Below are 19,094 nucleotides of genomic sequence, written 5' to 3' on the forward strand. Positions count from 1 at the left end.
ATATAAGAAAATCGTAAAGTCTTTTCCTTTGTATCATGTTCAGATACATGCACAAAAATCGATAGTGATAAAAAGACTATTAAAAATGACCCTATGACAAGACGTTTGACGTCAGAATCGTTCCCATAATGTTAGGACATGTTATTGGATCTCTACAGTCTGTCAAGGCATCAGTAAAACATTCAAAATGTTTGGTTAGTTGTAAGGCATATCAAGGACATTCCAAATTTGACGCATAGTTGACAGAAACAATATGCAAATCCTTTTTGCTCCTGTGGGATTTGACCATAAATAGTGGTTCATAAACATAAGCTTGACATATATCGGAATCGAACAGCTGTTTCTTTAGAGATTTCTTACGATTATGGAAATATTTTTGTCGCCTTTATTTATCGATTGGTGGAAATTTGATTACATACAAGTTTGAATAATCAATGGAAACCCTTCTGTTCTCACTATCGGAAACTCATTTAGGCTCTTTCAATGAATCACAAACAAACTATAGCCTAGGGATCTAAAGATAGCCTTCCATTAAAACTATATTTGTATCCTGGGGAAGATTCATTGCAGAATTCTAGCTACACGCCGTATTAAAAATATTATGAGATGAATGCCAGGAGTTTCTTCACATTTTCCAAATATAAATTCTTCACATTTTCTGAGCATTAATCGTAATTGATGCTAATACAGAAGTTCTGCAATGTGAAAAGTACTGATGACCCAACTCACCTGCAGGATGTGTCATTAAGTCTATATATGACAATAATGACGTGTAACGTACCTGTCTGTACAGCGATATGTGATCTCCAAACACTATGGTACTGAAGCTGCCCTGAACTACATTTAATTTTATTGATTCAGAAATCAATTTAATGCCATACACTTCTATTTTTACATACAATCCCTTCATGCTAGACACAGCCAAATGATTTTGAAAACACCTAAGTGTATTTCTTTTTGTAATCCCAAACTGTACAAATCTGGCGGTATATTTCAAACGATTGATGAATGCAGTTTACCTACAAGGTGCAGTCTGCATCTAACCTGTGTAATGTGAGTGAGTGAGTTAGTTTTACGCCACTTGTGGCAATATTCCACCAATATCACGGCAGTGGATGTTAGAAATGGGCTTCACACATTGTATTCATGTGGGGAATCGAACCTCGGTATTCGGTGTTACGAGCGACCGCTTTAACCACTTGGCTACCCCAGCACCCATGTGTCTAGTTACAGTCTGCATCTAAGTTACAGTCTGCATCTCAGCTGTGTAATATTGCACTATTAACGTAATCAGGCCTTGTCGTCTAGGGTAGAGTGACCAGCAGCTCTCATCAAAATTACCAGCTGTTACTGAGTGATCAGTCGACTTGATTTAGTGCTAAATAAAGTCTCTACATCTGTACTGGAAGCTTTGTTAACAAGACGTCGGCAAGATCAAACGACATACCCGCCGAGAGCTCGGTTACCTGGTAGGTGCACGTCCTTATTGATTCACCTGTCCAGGTAATTAATTACAGGTGAGTTTAGTCCGCCATTACCTGGATGCCTAATTGAGGTCATGTTTGTCATCTCTCTGCCAATGATCATGTTACACAAAGGTTCCTGTTTGTGTTAGTGTAATATAGCGTTCAATATATCCTTCGATTGAACTGCATCCACAACAACTCCAGCCGAATAACGATCTTATTATAGGCTACTGTGACGTAAAACCTGATAGAAAAGCACTTCAAAGCGATGTGTCGGTATCACCTGAACGTACCACCTGTTAATAGGTTATACCTGTATACGGCGTGAAAGCAGGTAACACTTGGCCGAGTATTATTGCCATGATGAAACAATCGGGAGTAATATTACCTTAAACTTGACGTCACATTCCTGAAACCGTACTGCAGATAGTGTAAACGGGCATCTTATTCTTGATTCTAGCAACCACATTGTGTGATACTCGATTCTGATTGGCTGAGAGCTCACCAAAACCGTACTTAAATGGCAGTTTAAGACCGCTATAATTAAAGTGACCGATTCGGACAACGGCGATTTTTACCTCGGCAGCATCTTTGATGTTTTTGAAGTAAAAAGCGAAAGGTTTCGAAGAAGAATTTCTTGACTCTAATCCCAGTGAAGAAATTACGAAGCTGGAACATCCGTCAGCGGCGCAAAAGCGACAGTATCCAAAACCGGGTCTAGCCCCCTGGGTGCCACAGGGACATATATGTCCTTCCCCTTCAACCCTCACTTTGAAGTCCAATAAAAATCAAAATATCCCACGCACACAACTACACTTCACAGTTTCGAATTATGCGGGAAATTTCCCGTTTCTTGATACCATCCACTATTATTTTAGACAAAGTTCAAGTGCTGAAAATGACCTTTTAAAATAGGCTTCATCGAAAATGTCGCGTTCGGTTTTTAAATTACATTTAGCGGTCTTTAATCAACGATACAGGACCGCAAAATTGAAAACAGAGTAGCTTTATCTTCTAATTTGATACCGGGAAAATCATTATATAATCATTTTATATGAAAATTACCGTTGACAGGAAAATAGCGAAATACGTCATCAAAATCTAGCTCAATACAGAATTCAGCATAAATTCGAATATCCATTGGGTATGTATGTTTGGGATTTTGAGCGAGCGTGCGTGCGTGCGTGCGTGCGTGCGTGTGTTGAATAGGTCACAAAGAGACACTAACCACATTTCCAGGAAGCAAATACCATGTTTACACAATGCCGTTTAGAGAGTGGTCAAATGTGACATATGTTATATTTAGATTACACTTTCCTGTAAGTCGCGGTGGCTGAGCGGGTTAGGCGGCTGACTTTGTGTGCTGGCGATAAGGTGCCTGACTCTGAGGGTATGGGTTCGAATCCCGAATGGGACTCAATCAAACAAGAGGACTAGAATCTGTACTTTGCTAAGAGTGAGTGAGTGAGTGAGTGATTTTAGATTTACGCCGCTCTCAGCAATATTCCAGCTGTATGGCGGCGGTCAGTAAATAATCGAGTCTGGTCCAGACAATCCAGTGATCAACAGCATGAGAATCGATCTGCGCAATGGGGAACCGATGACATGTGTCAACCAAGTCAGCGAGCCTGACCACCCGATCCCGTTAGTCGCCTCTTGCGACAAGCATGGGTTACTGAAGATCAATATTCTAACCCTGACCTTCACGGGTCACTTTGCTAAGAAAGTGTAATCCCAAATATAACATATGTTGAAGCAAATAGCAGTTAACATGTATAGACATATTCACCCTGATTCTGACCTTGACCTTAGCTTCCGAAGCCACCTGTCTGACCTCCCATTGTGAAGACTTACTCCTACACGTTCATACAAAACACCCGTGTCCATTCATTTAATCCATCTGTCCAGGAGTTCGCGCCAGTCTTATCATATTTCCATGCGGTCGATAAGCCAAACGACTGTAATCTTATTGAAAAAAATAGCAGTATGTTTGTTAATTTGGATTAGGAAAACACAGAAGTGACATTAAGAATTACAAAAGTACTATCATTCATCATCGGAAATTGTTTTGTTTGGTTCCATGATGCTGCACGTGATTGTGTCGTGTCGTGTCGTGTATGGAGGGGGTGCCCACGCTGCTGTTTTCGCTTTCACAATGTCTGAGTGCCACATGACCATCTCACGAGAGGTTTAATGTATCAAATATTGACGGATACAAAACATTATTCCAGGGTCGATGGGGTGGCCTAGTGGTTAAACCTTCGTTCGTCACGCCGAAGGCCAGGGTTCGATTCCTCACATGGGTACAATGTGTGAAGCAAATTTCTGGTGTCCTCCGCCATGATATTGCTGGGATATTGCTAAAAGCGGCCGGCTTAGAACTGTACTCACTCGCTCACTCAACATTATTCTAATGCAGCTTGGAAAATGACGTAAATGTATCGTTTCTATTTCAAATGAACAGTGGACATTTTACTTTGTCCACTAAGAATACAAACCAATAGGTATCCCTACTTAAAACTTGAACCTATCTGAATAACAAAATGGAAAACCGTTTGAACATTATTTTGGGAATTTCAAGACATATACCACTGATGAGTTTGTAACAGGGTCTACATGTATTTGTAAAAAGAAATCGGGATAATTAGGCCACGAGCACATCATCATCATTAACGAAAATCTGTACTTGCATGATATATCATTTGCAGAATAATAAAAATACCTGCACAGGCCCGTCTACATCAAACTTCAGGTTGGATTCTCTCAACAAACACCACACCTAGTTGATCAACAATTCAATACTTTATGTATATTGATATTCATTCGGACGAGGAGCTGGTAACATTTGCCATGGAAGAACACTCCTTGGGTATATATTATTTTGACGTCACTTTAACGACCTTACGGGCGAGAGAAGGGGAGAGGGCACTGGTTTGGAAGATTGTTTGAGACAGGATGTATACAGAAAATAAGTCAGGGATCTTGAATATTGGGAGCGGGTGGGGTAGGCAAGTAGGGGTGTGGGTCTGGGTGGCGGGTACATTAATAAATGAAGACCCATCATTAACAATTGTTTGGTATATTTCCAGCTAGCGCTTCAATACACGTTGAATATATATATATACTACCCATCAAAAGTTTAGACTCACTTAAAGCACTCACTATATGTTATGTATATATGTATGGTTACAGCGAAGATGAATTTCTCCACTAACTTGGGGAACCAACTGAAAACCTAATGCAGATGAATTGTACGAGGATCATGCATCAAATTGCCGTAAAGCATGTGCAAATATCATGCATGTGAACAGCTGCGTTTTGGTGTAAAGTTTTGTTACGAATTCGTCAATTTTCACTGAGTTTCATCATTTATTGATCTCATGACAATAATCTTTTCAACGTTACAAATGTGTTTTACAATACATCAGTTCATGTGTAAACAGTACCTTTAAACAGTATGGAACGTTTTGCAAAATTTATTTTAGAACAGTTGACTTAAGTAAATGGCTACATTTACACTAGTGAGTCTAAACATTTGATGGGGAGTATATACATATATATTTTTTTGTCCTACGGGAGGGGCCAAGAAACATACTTCGATCCACAACACACTATTTGTCAGTGTCTAACAACACCAGCATGTCCTTGGAACGATTTTATAATTGTTGACCCCGAGGTAAAAACATGTTCAGGCATTTCCGGCAATACATTGTATGATGAGATTTCCCTAACTAACATCAAAGGCCAACCACACAGGTATACTGAGGCATATATGGTGACGCGTTTTTTCTGTTGTCAGTCATTGCCTTGATAATGAACTTGACAATATGGTTCTCTGGCGTCAGAGAGAACCTGTATATCTATGTTGATTATAGTTTGTCCTCGTACGAAAAATCGTGTATTACCTTATTCATCAGATACTAGTATAAACTGGCGGCAAAACAATTACTTTAAGCTTACTTTAAACTTTACAATACCCCTGACTGTTGGATTTGACTAAAACATTGGAAGCTTTCTCGAAACGTCACAGGGCTTAAAACCGTCGCCGAATCACTGCGAACATCGATCCCAAACAAACCTACGATACCTATTTCAAATGTATCACCATCGATTAAATATTTATCAGGTTATGTATTTTAAGCCACAATCAAACACTGGTGTATACGTTCTTTTCAGGAAGTTTTGATAGGCTCTGCTGGGTTTGTGTGCATTGTTGACAGATGTTACCTAGCTGATTCATAAACCGAAACTTAAAGGTCACATGCAACGTAAAACACAACTTTGCAGATTCTGATACCTTTCGGTATGGACTTACCGAAACAAATCGTCAAAAATGCAAATTTAACTTATAAAGTTGAAAAATAACGCGATGAAAAAACGCGCGAAATCGGAGTTCAAACGATTCACTAATTTTCCCCCCAGCGTTTGGTGGGAATTCAAGTGGTTTCAACAGCTGGGCTGCGCTCATAGCACGTGCGCAGTGAAATAGGTTCGCGCAACTTGGAAGCGGGTTGTCCGGTGAATACTCGGTGAAGACTTTGGTGTGAGCTATTTTTCTAATGTTTTGTTGATATCTCACAGGCGCAAGCTTGTTATATGTTATGACAGTAAATTAACTGTTTATATCATTTCATTTGTCTATTTAACCACACGTTCTTCTTACCGAGTCACTTTCTCAGGTCGATACTTAAAAGCAATGTCATTATTTAGCGTTGACAGAATTTCTAACTGTGATATAGATATGTCGTTGTCACAGACAAAACTCAATGTCTTGTTTTATTGACACCTGTGTGTCTGCCTGCCTGTCTGCTAATGACAATATTCAATACACAGCTGCTATCACTGACCACATGCAATTTGAACTTAACACCTATCAGGCTATACACCATAAACAAAATGCATTGATTTATGGCCCGAGTTCGGTCTCTGTCACATTATGTAATTACACAGACAGGCAGGTGTGATACTTGAACACATGACATGTTATGATGTCTGTTGATTGCAAAATGTTATACACAAAAAATGAGCATGTATTTACAAAACCCAACATCTCTATATATACACACACAATGAGCCGTGAGGGCATATGCAAATGAACCAGCCGTTACACTTGAGTGCACACCCACCCGCTCTGACTGGGTTCGGTATCCCGGCTGCTTCGTTTCTTGGGAAGTAAACCCAAGTACACAATATTGCGCTTTTGATTTGCGATTGTACGCTTATAATTTTGTTTATATGTTTTTTCAGAACCAGCAATGTATATTATATGTCATGAATAAGTGATAATTGTGTTTTAATTATGTTTGATTTTTTGGTTTAACCAACAAACATAACAAAATGTGGTATGATCAACAATTGTATTTAAACGTAGCTCCATTTACAAACCAATACAACTGGAAACAAAGGTATTGCAATAAAAGTAAAAGTAAAATGGAGGTACAAATACAAAGGCACTATAAAAGCAATACAACATAAAGACAGTGATAGTCATATTCAGTTTGCTGCAACAGTGATCAAGCTTCCAAATGAGGCCTACCCGTGAAGGTCCGGGTTAGAATGAACCATCAGTTGCCCATGCTTGTCGTAAGAGGCGACCAACGGGATAGGGTGGTCAGGCAGGCTGACTTGGTTGACACATGTCATCGGTTCCCAATTGCGCAGATCGATGCTCATGCTGTTGATCACTGGATTGTCTGGTCCAGGCTCGATTATTTACAGACCGCCGCCATACAGCTGGAATATTGCTGAGCGCGGCGTAAAACTAAACTCACTCACTCCCAAATGAGGCCTAGGCTGAGAATCCAGGGTGGCAAGTAATCTGCGTGTCTTCTTCTTACATGAGATGTAATGAGAAATGTCTGAGGCAACAACGCGCCCCTTATTTATAGCGTAACTGTTCTGGAACATCTGGGTAAGACAATGCTGGAAAGGCCCTGGTAGTACCTTGTAGTATCTTCTAGAACTATCAATCTAAAATATAGCACAAGTATAAATAGAGCACGCAACTTTGACCTTATGTTGCTTTTATGTTTAAATGTTTCCATAATCGCTACACATACTGAAATTAATTCTTAAGCAATTCTTAATGTTGCAGAATCTTGCCTCAGAAATCACATGTCCACCATTTGCTATGACGTTACCAGCAGTGACTGCAGGTGAGGTGGGCATGCTTCCACGTGCATTACCACGCAGCCTTGTTGCTAACCCTTTTGTAATAATCCTACCGCTGGGATTAAGTAGATTTTGAGCTGAATGCTTATTCTGCATTATCAGTATCACGGATATATAATGCACCAAAGTTTAATCTCCATGGAGACGGTGTGGCAACCGAGTATGCAATGCGTCAGCTGAAGATCTCAGGGTAAACGTTGGGGCATTCTACTCACTAATGTGTTGACATATGTGTATAGACACACTGATTACAAGCACATTTTGTCCATTACATAGTCATCGACCAGGCCGTAAGTAGTGCTTGTTTCATTAGATTGTATGTAACGATGATAATAATTGTCATCATTAACGAACCCATTCAACACTACTCCTACCAGGGATTGCTTGTTAAACTCATAGTTCGAGCGATTAATTCGCGATACAAATACGTAGGACGGAGAAGAAATACGTATTGTCTGTACCTACAGAACGCATTGTTGAGTGCGTGTGTACCGAGCCTTGGCGATGACGTCATCTAAGTTTTTGGCGACAATGCGTTGCCATGACGTCACGTTTCTATGGGCCTCGCAAACAGTGAAAACAATATAACAATTGTTATAATGCTTAGAGAGTATTACTTAGGAAATAAACATCATGTGTTGGCCAATTTCCGGGTGTTATTGAGTATTTGAAGCACGGGAATTCATTTGGAACCGACGGCGTCAGCCGGAGGTTTCAAATGGAATATTCCCGTGCTTCAAATACTCAATAACACCCGGAAATTGGCCAACACATGATGTTTATCGACATTGTAAACACAAAAGTAAACCAAAAGGTCCACACACGTTTTTGTGTCTGCACTCATTGACATCGTGTACGGGTACAGCAGTGAAATGTCATCAACCGGCCGTTTCGGCTGTCTCTCATGGTAGCATCTGGAACTGCTCATTTGTGACGTCATTCGGACTTTACGTCACAATATGATTTGAATGACGTCATCACTGCTGACGACGTAACAATACAATGGTGTGAGCGATGTTTGTATGTATTAATACGCAGCGAATTTCCGGGAATCGAATACCATTTGATCACGTTTTTCAACCAATCAGATTAAAGAACACAGTGACTTTTGGTTTACAATGCATTGTAATCCACGTTTTCTCTGTTCTTTACTGTCAACTCTGCGGTTTTGGTCAAGATGTTGTAATGCAATCGTTGAACTACAACAGAGGATGTTTTGGAAACCCAGCACTTATGATATTTGATATGACAGAAGAATTATAACCACAAATATGTCCCATTATCAATCTCTGCTGAAACCAAAGAGTGAGTGAGTGTGTTTAGTTTTATGTTGCTTTTAACAATATTACAGCAATATCCCAACAGGGGTCACCAGAAATAGGCTTCAGTCTTTGTACCCATGTGGGGAATCGAACCCGGGTCTTCAGCGTGACGAGCGAAAGCATTAACACTAGGCTACCCTACCGCCCCTGAAACCAAAGAACATGGTCCGATTCCGACTATATCATAGGGATGTGTTTATAAATCACTATTGATGTGATACCAGATAAGGATCCCAACCTCATTAGTGCTACCCGTCACAAACACATGTTGTTCCCAAGTCAATTGTTCACTAAGTCTTGGAAAAGACGGGGACAGAAGCCATGAGACAAATAAGGAGTTCCAGTGAACATTTTTTTGGGCCACCGATTCATCAAATTTGAAAATATCTTTCACATGGCTGTCATAAAACGTTTGGAAAGCCTTCCCAAAAAGTTGTTATCCATAAAGGTGTATCCAACGTGCCATACAACGTGCCATACGACGTGCCATACAACGTGCCATACGACGATGCCCTTCGAGAGCAGGTTAGATTTTGCCTCAGAAGAAGTGCAGTGTAGACACCAAAGGATGGAGCTGCTGGAATAACGCTCCAAATACAAATTTACATTGTAAAGATAATCCGCCATTCACAACATAGCGGAAGTTTATTACATGACCATTGAAACTCAGGTGAAAATGAAGTGTGCACCCCCAACCACCCCTTCTAAAGAGTTGCAACCCTCTCCTTCCTCTCTCCTCAAAAAGCTGTATCCGCCATTCACGTGACGATAATGTGTTTAGTAGTGGTGGTCCGATTAATTGAAATAAACGAAGATTGGTCGTAGTGACTAAACGACCAAGCAATCGATCATAATTTCTCATAATCGAACACAACCAATTTTGGAACACTTGTTTTCATTAACAATATTTTTCACATGGTTGGTTTTGTCTGTTACATTTTGTAAGCTCTACAAGCTCGTTTCAAGTCATGATTGAATTTATCTTAAAGGCTCCAAGAAATTTATGTTCCTAACATACTAGTCATCCTTTAAAGATGTGAAATTTTGCCAAAAAGCCCCAAAAGAACTACATGTTTTTTCCCCTTATTTTTATGTGCATTAACAAATTTCATAAATGACGCTAACCAATTATTTTCGATGATTGATCGGTTGTAATGAGCAAATCATCAATTATGAGATTTTAACCAATTCCCAACACTAGTGTTTAGTGTATGTTGTGAAGCACAGACTGGGGGTGGACACCCCCGTCTCACGTGTATGTCGTGCAACTCGTGTTCTCACGAGTCCTGATGTTACTGTGTTCATATCTGAGATCACACTCACCTCACATTTTCATATCTGGTCAAAAATATTTTTCGGAACTGACCGTCCGCACCCTCGCCCCAGTCTCGCAACATCTCGCCAGCAACGTGCTTTGGTAGAACAGACAGTAAAAGACGTTCCTGAAAAAAGATCCAATATATCACAGTGAGTGACTGCGTACAGCTGCACCAGCAATATTGAAAAAAGGTACAGGTTTCAATGGAGTTGATATCATGTCTGATTTGCAATGTCCCAAAAGGACTGGATGGAAGAAGCTGAAATAGTTGTGTGGTTTATTTTTACTTAACGCTACATTTAAAGTTTGTTTGTTGTTTAACGCAGCACTCAGCAATATTCCAGTGACCAGTCAATCCAGTGATTCCATCATGGCGCATTTAGCAGTATTCACGGCATGTATTGGGAATAAGTGATGTAAGTGACATGTATCAGTCATTATAAAGTATCACTTTGGAAAATCAAATGAACTCGGGTATGTTGATGACAAATCGGTCAGCTTAATATAACCGAACCGGGATTTCGAACCCACAATCATAGGTTCCTGGACCTAGACAAGGGACGCAACTCTGTACACATAGGCGGATCCGGGGTGTGGGTGTGTGGGTGTTTCAGGAGTGCGCATCCCCCCCCCCCCCTTTTTTTCCTGAAATCGTATTAAATGACTATTGAAAACGGGTGAAAATGAAGTGTGTACCCCACACCACCCCTTTCTCAAGAGTGTGCAACACACACACCCCACCCCCACCCCTTTTAAAAGCTGTATCCGCCCCCGATACACCGAAATGGCTATGTGATATGATCCGGATGGGTGACTTTTCTGTATTGTATCCACCCAGACTACCTTCTCTATAGGCACTAGCATTGACGTCGTATCATAATTCATTGTAGTATTTCTCATTTGTCTCTGCACAGAAAAGGAAATTGCTGTTACCATGACTGCAATATTGAATACACCATATTTAATGACAGGTGATGTGTGTCATGATAGGTGATATCACTCGCCGTAAGTCCATATAAGGTGAGTGGATGTCACGTGTGATAAGAATAGAGATGAATGAAGCATCGAGTACACCTGTCCTCCACACGTGTATAACTGAATGATGTTGACAGTGTTGTGTACATAGAGAATACATACATTACATACGAATTATACGAAACGAGTGTCCTTCCTATGGTACAGTAAACTACGCCGCAGCACCCCGTTTCTTGGTTTGCAGTTGCTTCATTCGGCTAACATCACTGGTGGAAACATTGCGCTTATGTTTTTCGACGGATATAATGTCTCAGTTCGACTCACAATTAAACAGCGACACGGCAAACGTTCGCAATGTTTACATTTCCACAATGCATTTAAGTTATAGAATGAATGAATTCACGTGTTTGTTATGAATGAAAAAATAGTTACGTCAGAATGTGACCTAATTGAGAGGTCATCGGTTATCCAATCAAATTGTTAGAATCTCAGGTCAATTTGTTACGACACAGGTCAACGCGATACGACACTCGTGTGACGTACGAGATTAGTATGCAACTACCCATACGTTGACCACGTGGGTAATAAAGGCGGATGTTGACACAACACAACAAGGGGGCATAAGGTCACAAGAAACCATCTGTTTTCGGACGATTCTATTTTCGTATAATACGTGTCAATGTACTTGTTGATGGGTTTTTTCATACCCGTGAAGATCCGGGTTAGAATTGGTCTAGATCGATGCTCATGCTGTTGATCACTGGATTGTCTTGTCCAGACTCGATTATTTACAGACCGTCGCCATATAGCTGGACTGCCTGGCTGACTGAGTTTGGTTTTACGCCGCTTTTAGCAATATTCCAGCAACATCACGGCGGGGGACACCAGAAATGGGCTTCACACATTGTGCCCATGTGGGGATTCGAACCCGGGTCTTCGGCGTGACGAGCCAACGCTTTAACCATTAGGCTACCCCACCGCCCCCGTATAGCTGGAATATTGCTGAGTGCGGCGTTAAACAAGCTATTTTCCTAATTATATATTAAGCTTTGTAGTAATATGCGCCTCGGTCTTCAGCAATCCATCACTGTCCTAAGAGACAACTAACAGGATGGGTTCACAGACCTGGTTGTCGCCTGTTATCGTAAGCGAATTGCTTAGTTCGATGCTCATGATGTCAATCACTGGATTGTCTGGTCCAGAGTCAAATATTTACAGACCGTCATCACTTAACTGGAATATTGCTGAGTGCGGCGTTAAAGGACAAACTAACTCAAATTTCATATCATATTCATTTCTACCATGACGACAAGAGCACATAGACAACAGTATGCTCTTGGAATGCATGCTCAGAAATGGACATACCGGATAGCCGAGTAGCCACGTGCCGAAAAGTGGTTATGTGCCGAAAAGCGGCGACGTAAATAAATAAATATATGTATATAAATAATAATACTCAGGTTAAAGTGAGTATGGCCTTACGCTGCTTTTAGCAATGTTCCAGCAATATCACGGCTGGGGACACCAGAAATGGGCTTCACACATTGTACCCATGTGGAAAATCGAACCCGGGCCTTCAGCGTGACGAGCGAACGTTTTAACCACTAGACTACCCCACCGCCCCGTTACTTAGGTTTACGATTAACGTGACTAGACTTGATTATTCCTGACTTGTTGGATAGAATGGTTACACAACACGCAAGGAATTGGTGAAATTACAGTACTTCTCAGATATATACTTAATTTAATCGCAGCTTGTTGCATATTATCACTGCGTTTTGAATCCTGTTTTGGAAATCAACACAAAATCTTATACTGTCGGGATGTCAGGTTAAAGATTAAGGAGAAAAATACATTGAGCTAAATTCTACAATTGCCTTATCGTAACCAAGGCAACGAGTTGGAATCGGGTTTGCTGAATTAAGACTATTTTCGGGCCCTGTGACGTTGCTGGAATATTGCAGCCTGCTTGTATAACATTCGGTGTCACTTCCTCGTTCAGTTCTATTTCAGTGTGGTTCAGTGTTACCTGTTGTTTTGATTCCTTCTCGATGGTGACCTTGACACTCAGTGAAGACTTGGTCTCGACGAATGACCTTCTCTGTTGTTTGTCCAAGAAGACGTACGACATGATACCGAGCGCGTGAGAACAGGTCACAAGCAGGATGTTGGCTCCTACCTGTCAACAACAATAAATGTCTGGACACTGGGCATTCAAACAGATAAGGACATCGATCACATCCGTACTAATGGAGCTAATGGAACCTTTCAGTTAATCACTGACTATTGGTAGTGCGACGCCATTGTTTACGGTCATAGTGCAGAATACCCGTGAACATCCGGGTTAGTATTCGTCTTCAGTAACCCATGCTTGTCGTAAGAGGCGACTAACGGGATCGGATGGTCAGGCGCGCTGACTTGCTTGACACATGTCATTGTATCCTAATTGCGCAGGTCGTAGCTGTTGGTCACTGGATTCTCTGGTCCAGGCTCGATTATTTACAGACCGCCGCCATATAGCTGGAATGTTGCTGGGTGTTGCGTTAAACAACAACCCAACCAATTGTGCTCTCACTGCCATGCCTTCACGTGTAAACTACCAGCATCGGTATTCCAATTGCTCCATTGTCATTGTAGAAGGCTTTGAACATATATATAGATATATTTTACACCCTAGGGTAAGCGAGAGGGAGTGAGTATTGTTTAAGGCCGCATTGTAATTTTTCAACTTTTCGGCGGGGAGCCTAGAATGTCAAATAGTCGATCCCGAGCTACCAATTTACCAAAACACACAAACAAACAAAATACGAAACTAACAAAGCAACAAACCTGATTTCCTAGAAGAGTGACATTGTTCGTGTTCTGGGTCCAGATGATACTAACAGCACACACGTGACCTACACTGAACAAACATGCGAGCAAAATACACAGCGCAAGCGTAACCGGAAGCATTACATAGGTCAAGTACACGAGCACCACAATCCACGTGACTCCCTCGCTGGGTAAACCTGAGTTTGAATTCCAAGACAAGTCGAAAAATATTTGAATGATTAATAACATCCAGATCACATACGCCACATTAGATCGCACTGCCACCGATATCCTCTGGATGTGGCACAGAACAAAAATGATTATATTCACAAATAAAAGCAATGCAACTATAGCTATTTTGGTAATTTCGTTTTCCGAATATTTCAGAGTGGCCATGACGAGCACATAAACGTCGAAGATAGATGAAAAAAACACAAACGAATCGATCAGATCCAGTTTCTGCCGTTTATAGTAAATACGATATAGCTTCTCGTCCATGTTGTTCCGGAAGTGGGTGAATAACCGGCCAGTAGGATCGTTTTGCATCACTTCCGGGTCTTTAAGGGGCCCCACGCGGGCGTTCATTATGTGCATGACCTTCACCGGAACATCGATGACTATGTCAGAGACCTTGCTGTTGTCAGAGACGTCGCCATTCGTCATGTTGAGGAATTCCCTGAATGACCAGCTGGTTCATCAGCTAGCGTTATGGTGGGTAATAATCTTTGATAAAACCATGTTTCTTTTGTTCCCGGGGGTTCAAATGACGCCAGTTGCATCGAAATCGGGAATCACAAAACAACAACAGCCTCCAAACACAAAATTTTCACGTATTTCCTTTGAAATGATATCTTCTTATTCATGGTGAAATGAACATATGTATATGTTAATGTTCTGCCACATGATTGACATATCCGGATGCCCTGTTGATCACATTAGGTGAGTCAAATGATCCAATCCATTAGTGTAACGCAATACTCAGACCCATTAGGGAATTTTGTGCTTGAAACTGTTTCCTCCATGTTGTATCTGCAACAAAAAAACACACGATGATAATACAAAATTATTGATTAACCTGAAAAACCATAAATCGTTTTCAGTATCAGTGGTTTAAACGTGACTAGCAGTGATATTAGCTTTTATCAAAGATGACTGTATTTAACGATCTTTTAGAAGTCGATGACTCGAAATCGCTAACAGTTTTCAGACATGCAAAATGCTGCAATGTCCATTAAGTAGACCTCTTTAAAAACTTGCATTCGTCGACAGCTGTTTCGGGGTCTTTGTTTCACGAAGCTATCGTAGCGCTACGACTGTCGTAAGTCTATGTTACAGTGTTGGAGGTAACATGGTGGAAGATGCCAATCATTTCTTTTTTAAATGTCCAAAGTATGTCAGCTGCCGGTTTGATTTGATACAAGGTTTAAAATCCTAAAAGTTATCTTAGATATTAACACCATTCTGTAGGCAGCCTTAGTCTGCCACAAACTATAAAGAAATATATTTTTAGTCAAGTCCATAAATTCATTGTACGTAGTAAGCGATTCAATTAATGTTTAATATGTCTGTTCATTGTCCATTACAGGGTATTTTTTCGGGAGCGGGCTTTAATAAGGTGAATAACTTGTGCCCAACCTCATTCAATGCTGACTAAAATATGTTCAAACAATAGGAGGTACGACAGTCGTAGCGCTACGACAGCTGTGTGAAACGGGGCTCAGATGGATATACATGTAGTTACCCTTGCGTGTGTTGCTATTCACAAAGTTGAATTGTATCACCTCTGAATGTCCTTTGCGGGATTTCTTTTTCAGGTCAATAATTCCTTTGTCTTTACATGTGTTTGTGACGGGCACTGGCTTAGCAGGGAAAGGGCAGGTTTTAGGGACCACCTGGTGTCATTGGAATGACAAGTCTTTATGAATGATCAATTTCTTTATTGTGCAATAGCGACGTTTCGGTATAATACGCAGGGCTCCAGATAAGGGCCGTATCGACGTGTCTACGGCTGAAAAATATGCACGATACGGTAGGAAATAATTTAGAAAACGTAGCAGATACGCACCACAGCAATGGTGTACGGTCTCAGAATCATTTACGGAGGTATTTATCTGAAAACGTATTATTGTATTGTTTATTTCCCCACTGACACAAGAGTAGCAATGTTGTAGTGCATATATGAAACGAAACGCAAGATTACTGATAGTCCATTAAATTCCATTCAGTTCACGAAATATACTCTCTCTCTTCTTTGTGTGTGTGTGTGAGAGAGAGAGAGAGGGGGGGGAGAGAGAGGGCTAACAAAACAAAGGATGATAACCCAGATGATTAACGGAGCGAGTGAGTTTAGATTTACGCCGCGCTCAGCAATATTCCAGCTATATGGCGAGTCTGGGCCAGACAATCCAGTGATCAGCAGCATGAGCATCGATCTGCACAATTGGAAGCCAATGATATGTGTCAACCAAGTCAGCGAGCCTGACCACCCGATTCCGTTAGTCGCCTCTTACGACAAGCATGGGTTACTGAAGATTCATTCTAACCCGGACCTTCACGGGTCCAGATGATTAACAATGGAAACAAGCATAATTCTACATGAGACAAGCCGAGGCAAGAAAAAAGGATGATGAATAGGATACCAATGAGGGTGGGGATGACTAACTGGGCTGTCATCTCTATCTGGTGGCGACTCAAAAAACACATGCTCTATATGATATAGTCGGGATGGTGCAGTGTACATACGTTTAATGACAATGAAAATGTTCCAGTTATAACGTTTGGCATTTAAAAGCTTTGATAGTTCTGACAAATACATACATGTAGTAGGGATCGTACTTAAAATTAATGACTTGTTTTTTGTCACTGTGGAGGGACTGGGCTTCTGGCTTCAAGTCTGCATACATTACAGTATATATATAAATTATATTACATCAGCTCACAGCTGCCATGGCTACAGAGGGATAATGTCTCAGCTCCAACCTACTTATAGTGAGTGAATATGTTTTTTACGCCGTTTTTAAGCAATAATCCAGCAATATCACTGCGCGGGACACCACAAATGGACTTCACACATTGTGCCCATGTGGGGACTCGAACCCAGGCCTTCGGCACTAATAGCTCAGCTCAACACAAGACTGCGGAGCACATGCCCACCCCGCAGCCTTACGCACCCTACAAACACCGCACATTTAGTAGTGTTTGTTTGCTGTTTAACACCACGCGCAGCAATATTCCAGCTGTATGATAGAAGTCTGTAAACACCAGCCAACCAGTGAGTGACGCCTTAAACATCAATTCACGCAACTGAGATGTGATTGGTAGATCAACCAAGTCTGCGAGTTAGTCGCCTCTTACGGAAAAGATTGGTCGTTAAAGACCTACTCTAGGAAACTCATCACCGGGGAGTATTCTTGGTCCCAGGGTCCAGGATAGCTATTCTCGAAACGTTCGTAACCCTACGAACTTCGTAAGCCCATTCTTAACACAGTGGCTACGATCAAAGTTAAGAATTCTTAGGGCTACGAACGTTTCGAGAATAAGGGTCCAGATCCGTTCCTCAAACTTTTAACAAGACTTACGACTGTCGTAGCGCTACGATCGCTTTATTCTTAGCTATTACGAAACGTTCTACGAACTTCTTAAGCCATTCTTAACACATTAACTACGATCAAAGATAAGAATTCTTAGGGCTACGAACGTTTCGAGAATAAGGGCCCAGGCTACGACATCTGTAAGCCTTTAATAAACCATAGAGTTACGACAGGTCGAAACGTTACGAACGCTTTGGGGATCGGGACCCGTATATTCAGAATAACATATCAAATTAATGTTACAGTATCAAATTAATATTACAGTATCAAATTAATGTTACAGTATCAAACTAATCAAGTATGCGCCAACATAGAAACAACAACTCACTGACTGCCAGTAAGGGTTCACTCGCGTGCATAGGTTGTCGTAGGAATTCAAAGTATCTGGTAAATATTGTCGCTGCCAATGTCTACCACTCTGGAAACAGCTGTGACTTCCATGTCCAATCTAGCAATTTTTTAATCAGGATCGCAGGTATTCAGAAACTGATCGTGCTATCGGTTTGCTCAGTTGTGCTATTGATAACGTTCTTTTCAAGTATCAGCCTGTCGGTATTTTGTCAAAAGAACAATATTTTAACAGATCCACATGCCACCACGTGACTATAATATATTGTAATATATTAAACTGTACATTCGTTGTAGCGTTTACCAACAGGTCAAGGTCGGAGAATCACGAGTTCCGGAACAGATTCGATTGGCCGTAAAATGAAAAACAGCAGTGAAACGTGTTGAATGTTAAGGAGTTACTTGTGTTTCTGGATGCAGATGGCGCCATAGCGTGTGTAAAAAAAAGAACAGTTAATATCCCTCGAATATAAAACATTGGAGCACCTTATGCCGGAACTACTTTCACATTTTCACAAAAACATTGGCAAAACAATATCAAGTTTGAAGGTCACTCAGATGACATGTCATCAGACAAGTGAAGAACAATCTACCATATATACACACGCATAGTGATGTACCTAATTACTTGTCGTAGAGACCCGCTAGAGAGAGAGAGAGAGAGAGAGAGAGAGAGAGAGTGTGTGTGTGTGTGTGTGTGTGTGTGTGTGTGTGAGATATATATATGCCGCATTATTACCTGTACGTCGACGTGCAATGAAGGTTGTCAGCAATTGAATATCAGATTTGAAAGAATTAAATTCATAAAAAAATATTGTTCAAACTTAAACTTGTAGTGGAATCATTATTCTAGAAATACACCTATCTGTTGTGAACTCCATGCCACCTAACTGCCAATCAAACGGTTGCTGAGACAAGGAGCATCTTACCACCGCCATTTGTCAGTGTCGCGCGGTGAGGTGACAGTTGGTGCAGCTTGTAATCTGCCGATTGATTTCTTACTCCCTAATCACAATGTATCTTATGGTAAATTGTGGTGCTCATCAGTCGTTCCTGAGAAAGACGACCTTAAGGATATAATTTTATTGAATAC

The 19,094-nt window shown here is 40.9% G+C and overlaps 1 protein-coding gene across 1 annotated transcript in view; it reads right to left on the bottom strand.

Moving 5' to 3' along the window:
- The window catches only part of LOC124282634 (adenylate cyclase type 3-like), a 56,933-nt gene that overhangs the window by 33,229 nt on the left and 4,610 nt on the right, over window positions 1-19,094 (bottom strand). The window contains exons 2-4 of the mRNA XM_046718663.1: window positions 14,082-15,092; window positions 13,282-13,431; window positions 10,283-10,401 (exon numbers count right to left, since the gene is read on the bottom strand). Coding sequence (XP_046574619.1) covers window positions 10,283-10,401; window positions 13,282-13,431; window positions 14,082-14,726 — 914 coding nt within the window. The 5' untranslated portion in view covers window positions 14,727-15,092. The remainder of the gene's footprint in view (window positions 1-10,282; window positions 10,402-13,281; window positions 13,432-14,081; window positions 15,093-19,094) is intronic.

This window comes from Haliotis rubra, unplaced genomic scaffold, assembly GCF_003918875.1.
Source record: "Haliotis rubra isolate DU_JTF1 unplaced genomic scaffold, ASM391887v1 Scf30, whole genome shotgun sequence".
Taxonomy (NCBI): Eukaryota; Metazoa; Mollusca; class Gastropoda; order Lepetellida; family Haliotidae; genus Haliotis; species Haliotis rubra.